Source organism: Bidens hawaiensis, unplaced genomic scaffold (assembly GCF_021521415.1).
Source record: "Bidens hawaiensis isolate Kalapana, Puna unplaced genomic scaffold, B.hawaiensis_p1.1 tig00018514_1, whole genome shotgun sequence".
Taxonomy (NCBI): domain Eukaryota; kingdom Viridiplantae; phylum Streptophyta; class Magnoliopsida; order Asterales; family Asteraceae; genus Bidens; species Bidens hawaiensis.
In genome coordinates, this window is record NW_027492803.1 from 132,931 (window position 1) to 140,402 (window position 7,472).

Sequence of the window (7,472 nt, forward strand, 5' to 3'; positions counted from 1 at the left end):
TCACTATCAGTGGTCCCAACTTTCAGCTATTTTTATCTCAATGGACCTTCGTTAAAAAACACTTAACGCCGTTAAGTTTGTTTCCAAGTTTCAAACCGATGTTTTAAGGCTTTTGATCAGAAGAACGATACTATTCGACTGATGTAAAACTTATCACAAAACAGTGATTCAAATAACTTGATTTTTGTTAATTGGAAATTCAAACACCCAATTGAAACATTGTTCCGTCGCTTGAATCACCGTTTCATGATATGTTTTACATCAGTCGAATCGTATTGTTCTTCCGATCAAAATCCCTAAAACATCGGTCTGAAACTCGGAAAAAAACTTAACGTTAATGTTTTTTAACGGAGATCCATTGAGAAAAAAAATAGTTGAAAGCCGCTAGTAATGATTTTTAAAGTTGGGATTATTATTGGCTAACACAAAAAAGTTTGGGATTATTTATTTTCAATTTGCCAAAATTAAAATAACTTCTAAAAATTAACTCAAAGAAGATTAGTTGGACCAAATTAAAGTCTTTATATTCATCCCAAAATCAAAGGTCAAAGGTCAAAAGTCAAACAACTTATAATCAAACTCTTACAAATGGATTAGCCTCATACAAATACACATAATAATTTACACACCAAAAACTAGACATACAATGGATCACAAAACCACCAAAAACCAAAACAATCATAAAAAAACCCTCAACTATCACTACTCATATTTTACGCGATTTTAACAATGACCGACAAATGAATGCTAACCGCATGACTCTTATCACCAAACAGTCCGATTCTTCCAAAGCTTGCGACACTGCTGTTTAATGTTGCATTCAATAACACATTCAAAACTTGTTTTTGACCGTTAGCGATAAAAAAGTGGGTTGGGGACACCTTCATGGAAACCCCATAAGGTGCGCTCCAACCGACACTGTAGGACTCGTTTGCACCAATGTTGGTCACGGTTCGTTGGATGGTTCGGGTACGGTTCAGGTTTGAGATTGTGATGGAAGGTAGGTTCAGGTCTGCACCGTTAACCTTTGCGGGCCCACAATTTGTACTTGTGTAATTTAGGACCACAGGTTCTGACCCGTTTATGCCACAAAGGAATGACATGTAGTCTTCATAGCCTGCATTGCATATACACATGATATGATTCAGATTTAATCCTAGCCGTTGGCTGGATTTATTTAGGGGCAACAAGAAGACACGACTCTAAATACGACACAAAGTAATCAGAATTTGGGTTAACAAGTATAGCTCGTTTAAGAAAACGGGTCGTGTCCGGGTTGACCCGTTTAAGAAACGGGTTATGTTAGGGTTGACCCATTAACCCGTTTAGGTCTCAAAAATTTATTTTTTATTTACTAAGGTTTCAAAATTTTTGTTTTTTTAAATCTTACTTTTCAATTAAATTTTTATAAATGAATTAACTTATCATTAAAGTTTTTATTTTTTACTTTTATTCTAAAACAAAAACTTGATAAAAATGAATTTTCATTTATTATTATTAAAAAACATAGGGTAATTTATCTTGGGTTTGAATCAAAAGTTTAGATTCGGGTTAAACGGGTCATGTTCGGTTTGACCCGAATTTATGTATATCCGGTTAGGGTGGAAATCTTTGACACGATAAAAAATACGGGCCATGTTCGGTTTGGGCTCCACAATTCAGCCCACCGACCCGACCCGGCCCGACAGACACCCCTAAATCACCATCGATTAGAAGTTTGGCATACCTAAATCAAGAATCAGTCCCGGGTCTAATGCTGCAGTGGCATTTACAAAACCACTTCCCATGTCAAAAGGTGTTGCAGGAGACTGGTTTAGATCGGGGTTAGCGTAGGCCCGTTGGGCCATTATGGGCCCGCCGTCTTTATCATGTTGAGAAGCGGTTGTTGATAATGCAGACCCGATTGCTGAAGGAGTAAAATATGGGAACTTTTGTTTGATTAATGCTGCAAGCCCGGCAATATGTGGAGCTGCCATGCTCGTTCCCGACATCATTGCAAAGTTCTCACCTTATATACATCAAAAGAACCTAAAATCAGCACACGTCTTTGACCCGTTTATAGTCATTTATAAATTTAACTAAAAAAAAGTCAAACGGACCGACTGGGTTAAACGAGGCGTTGCAGATGTTTGCAACCACCTAAATTAATAAATTGCTTACTTCAAATGGAAAAAAGAAGTGTTAATGGGTTCGCCAACCCGGTATTACCCAGTTGGGGAAATGGGTCAACTAGGTTAAATGGGTCAAAAGTCAACCAAAGTGTTCTCAGATGTTAACCTCCTAAATTATAGAGTATATTTTAAATATTATAGTGTTCATAATCCTATATAACATATTAATTTAATGTGTTAAAAAAAACAAAACAAAACAAAAAGAAAAAAAACAAGTGTTGACCGTTTGACTCGATCTAATTTGGTCTATACTGAAAAGTGGCCCGTTTTGATCTGCCACTTCCCCCGGCTCATTTTGCAACCTCAGCGAAAAGTAAACAATTACCTAGAAATTCAAGTGATTCAGTTCCACCAGAACTCCAAGCACCCCAGATAGAATTTCCGGGTGCAACTAAATTCGGTTTCAATATTTCAGCATCTTGAAAAGAATTATCTTCCGTGTCCGGCCCTCTAGCTGAATAATACATTATTTTTGGAGCACTGTTACTAAAGTTTGCTTCTACTCCACCCGCAATGCATGCACATGCCTCGGATTTGATCATCTTTTTTGAAACCGGGTCTCGTGTTAATGAAGAATTGTAGTACTCGAGTAAGATCTGCAGATAAATACAAGTCACCAGTTAATAGTTAATACCAAGTGAAATAATATACAGATGGGTTGACTTGGGCTACCTTTTTTCTCTAACGGGTCAAGTGGGTTGAGCGGGTCCGAACAAATTGTAAGTCATGTGGAATGTATTCAAATGTATAAAACCTTAAAAATAGATTTTCTTTATTAAAATTGTATTTTTACTGTAATAAGATAGTTTTTAAAGTTTAAAACTTTTAATGGTTTTTAATACATTAATCCCACGTATCTTGAACACAACTAATACCATTGGAGGAAAATAGAAGAATAGGGTTGAAAGGTTGAGTAATGGGCCAAAAGTAGGCTCTACAAACGAGCCGAACCGAGCCAGGTCAGCTTGGCCTGAAATGTTGACCTCGAGCATGGCTTGTTAAATGCTCAATTCAGTTCGGCTCGGCTCGTTTATCTTAATAAGTTGAAATGTTGAGCTCGAGCTCGACTCGTTTATCTTAACAAACTGAAACGTTGAGCTCACTGTTACAAGCGTGAGCCAGCTCATTTATTTCTAAATTTTTAAATTTTGTATTTTTTACACATGATATATATAAAAGCAAAAAATAACATATTTAACACACATAATGTATAACCATGCCATCAAATGAGTTGAAATAATTTTCCAAACTTAAAACCCTATGACCCATTAACAGAAACCTTTAAAGAAAGTAATTATATAAAGTCACAAACACTCACCTTTGAATCATTAGCAGACGGGATAATAATACCGGGCAAATTCATTGGAACAGGATTAAGCTGAAAGCCAATAATAAACGGATCCATGGTGAACACGATTCCAGCTGCACTCAAATTCCTAGCTGTCTCTATGGCACTACTTATAGTAGATTGACCCAAAACAAACTTTATAGAATAACTACATATTAAAAGATTCCCTTCAACAACGGTCTGATTCAAGCTACTAGAATCTTGGCATTCGTTCACATATTCATCATTCGGTGTTTCTGAATCATTCAGTGCGTCGTTTGCAGATACCAAAGGGTAACTGTCATCCGTTCCCGCTGAGAAAATAGTCAAAGACAACATGTTATGGTTTGACTCGAACAATCAAATGGTCAAACTTAAAAGATAGCTAAAATGGAAGCCGGAAATCGGTAAAATTAATAAAATACACGTACTATACTTAAAAGTACTTATACAAATTATAGCTGTTAGAATCTTGTACGTGGAAACGTTATATTACTTTTATTAAAATTATATAGATTCAAAAGTATTACTTTTTAATATTTCGGATGGTTCGGTTAAACAGGTTGAAAGTGTAGAAACAATAATCTAATAATGAAACATACGTGCAAGTCCGACTCCGGTTATGGTAATGTTGCTTCCAAGTAAAATAGCGTTGCTGTACTTGCGATCATGTGCAGCCGCACCCACCGTAAAGATCCATGGACTGAAGGAAGAAACACTTTTAGGTGACGGGCCCGTGTTGCCTGCTGCTTGTACCACAAAGATTCCGCTTTTAAAAGCTGAGAATAATGCCATGTCGATAGGATTAAAAAATGTTGCAATTCCCGGAGGATGTCTGTTTGGAGTAATCGATAAACTTATCACATCTACTCCATCTTGTGCCGCCTGTAAATTATTACAATATTAATTAATTGGCGTATACATTTTGCATTAAAATTAAACAGTTAAATGTCATTTACCTGATCAATGGCAGCAACCACATCAGCAGCAAAGCCACCGAAGCTCTTGTACAATGCTTTGTAAACCGCAATGCTGAAAAGTAATGAATAAGCATATTATACATGACATAAAGAAATTAAATCTCAATATTGAAATAATTCCCATGTTAAATTTTACAACTTTAACTATGATTTGCAATGTTGACTTTGACATCGAAGTTTGTTGACTTTTTAACAAAGACTTTGACTTTGCTTGAAATTAAAGCAATAAATCAAGATTGTTTGAAATCAAATTTACTCACTGCGCACGAGGAGCCATTCCGCTTGCATTCCCGAAATGATGTCCCGCTACAACAACTGGTATACCATGGTTTCCTGCAGCAATAGAAGCTGTGTGCCTGCAATATACAATTTTATAATATTTTAAGTTATTACTAAAATTTAAAATGAAAAATAAATTACTCACGTCCCGTGACCATCACCATCAAATGGTGAAGCATAATCTTGAGAAGCGTTAAAAATCCCGCGTGTAATAGCGGACGCTGCAAAATGGCGGGCCCCGACAAGCTTTCGGTTGCAAGACCCGGATGGGAAATCTCGAGTAACCTCACAAACACCCGTGAACCTTTCAGGAACCGGGTAACTATTTTCAGAAAGACCATCTGCAAAGCTTACATGGGTCGGGTCAATACCCGTGTCAACAAACCCGATTACAACCCCTTCGCCAGCTGTCTCATAACCACCCTCTTGAGCCCACGCCCCTTGAGGTAAACCCAAGAATTGTGGGGTGTGTGTGGTTGCGGTTCTTACCGAGAAATCGGGGACCACATTTGCCACCTCTTTTCGACCCGATAACTTTTGCGCCTTCATGTTTCAAAAAACATCAAAATCCGTTAAATAAATGAGTTGATACGAGGTTTAGTTTGTCTCTAACGGGTCAAATTTTAAAGGTTAGGTAAACTAGAAGTGGTTGAGCGGGTCAGACGGGTTAAAAGCCATAAAACATGCATAAAAACTATCGTTTTATCTGAAAACTAGATTAACCTTGTATAATATAGTTTTTTAAGCGTATTTAAAATATTAATAAATAATCACTTACAAAATTCGGAAAGCACTCGACTTAAAAATTCAAAAAACAAAAATATATATATATATATAACAGGGGTTTATTTATTAATTATTATTTTTGTGAGTGTGTGTGTGTTGGGGGGGGGGGTTTACTTTTCTATAAGTGTATTCTGTAGATTGATCATCATAAATTCATTATATTTATTATATTTCTATTCTAGTAGTCAACTCATAACTAAAAATAGTATATACAAAGATTAAATAATATACCTGTTGAGGAGTAACAAGAACAGCAAATCCATTAATTAAGTAATGGTAGCTGTATAGTTTCAAATATTTTTCCCCTTTTAGAACACGTCTCAATAATGAATCATGCACTCGTGCAATTCGGGAACCAAAACGGTGGTGCCCTTTTTTCGTGAGGTTACCAAAACTACATTAGGAAAATGAAACAAGATAAGTAAAAAATATTAATTTCCAAACTTGGCTTTCTTTATTTTCTTTACTATAATTCAAGAAACTAACCAGAACAATAAATTTACACAACAAAATGTTACAACCAACATCAGTAGTAACTAGTAAAGATGAAAAGTATCAACTTTGACCCAAGAGTCAAAGTGCATACCAATTCAAATAAAGTTATAACCTTTCCAAAATTGACATAATGACTCTCACAACACAACTATTTTGTCATCATAAATGGTGGTCAAGTAGGAACCACCAAAAAGATAAATCCCACATATTGCATATAACTTTTTTACCAAGTAGGTGTAGTTTTAAGTTTTAGGGAAGTGATCATGAGAAACGAAAGACATAAATATAAAAAAGATTATAAAAAATTAAAAATATGTAGCTCACGAAGTTACAAATATGTACATGTGCGTATAAGATACGTATATTTGCCTTCGTGATATGCATATATATGTAACTTCGTGAGCTATATTTTCTTTTAAATTATCTTTTTTTACATTTCTAACCTTATAACCATTTAAAAAAAACTAAAATTTAAAAAAAAAAAATTGATTGGTTGGTAGTAGTTTTCTTGCCTTTTTCATGAACTCTACCCTTAAGTTTTAACCCTAAAATTTGTAAGTAATCCTCAAAAAGTTAAAATTAATGCAATTAGCAACAAAACAAGCAAAAACCCAAGTCCAATTTCACTAATTACATACTAAAAATCAAAACTTTAGTGATTTCACCTTAGGTTAAAAAAAATTAAAACTTTAAAGAAAAAAATAAAAAACTGATTGATTGGCAGTAGTTTTCTTGATTCTTTCATAACTCTTCCCTTAAATTTTAACCCTAAAATGTCATGTGAATATTAATATTAAGTAATGCAATTAGCAAGAAACCCATCAAAACCCCATATCCAATTTCACTAATTACATACTAAAAAACACAACTTTAATGATTTCACCTTAGGTTAAAATTTTTCTTTAAAAAATTAAAGGAAAAAAAATTAAAAAATGATTGGTTGGCATTAGTTTTCTTGATTTTTCCATAACATTTCATGTAAATATTAATAATATTAATGCACTTAGCAACAAAACCAGCAAAAACCCATATCAAATTTCACTAATTTTATACTAAAAATCAAAACTTTAATTGCTTCACCTTGGATTCTCAAGTGTATTAGCTCCTCCACTAGTCAAAGCGAAAGGGTGTGTGACTTTAGTCTTTTTCTTGTGTGTGTAATTGTTAAAAGCAGCAGAAGGAGGTTGTTTAAGAGTAACCATATACACAGCTGCATCTGTATTATTATTATTATTATCATTATCTTGACACCAAACACACCCAACTAAAACCCCAAAGAGAAGTAAAGTAATCAGCTTCACAATGCCTTCCATTTGCCTTATCTTTTTACTAAAAGTTTGCAGCTTTTAGTAATGAAAGAGAAGAGCACAATGGGTGCAAATTGTAAAGGGTCTGAGATGAAGGCAGTGTGAGGCCATGGAAGAGGGTGAAATT

At 34.7% G+C, this 7,472-nt stretch overlaps 1 protein-coding gene across 1 annotated transcript; it reads right to left on the bottom strand.

Moving 5' to 3' along the window:
- Positions 1–663: 663 nt before the first annotated feature.
- LOC143556313 (subtilisin-like protease SBT2.2) lies at positions 664–7,472 on the bottom strand. Its single transcript, XM_077045665.1, has 10 exons — positions 7,119–7,472; positions 5,775–5,937; positions 4,903–5,300; positions 4,739–4,834; positions 4,458–4,530; positions 4,101–4,383; positions 3,490–3,812; positions 2,497–2,767; positions 1,727–2,008; positions 664–1,117 (listed from the first exon to the last, which is right to left on the bottom strand). Exons 1-10 carry the CDS (start codon positions 7,349–7,351, stop codon positions 714–716), a joined length of 2,526 nt encoding a protein of 841 aa, XP_076901780.1. The 5' UTR covers positions 7,352–7,472; the 3' UTR covers positions 664–713.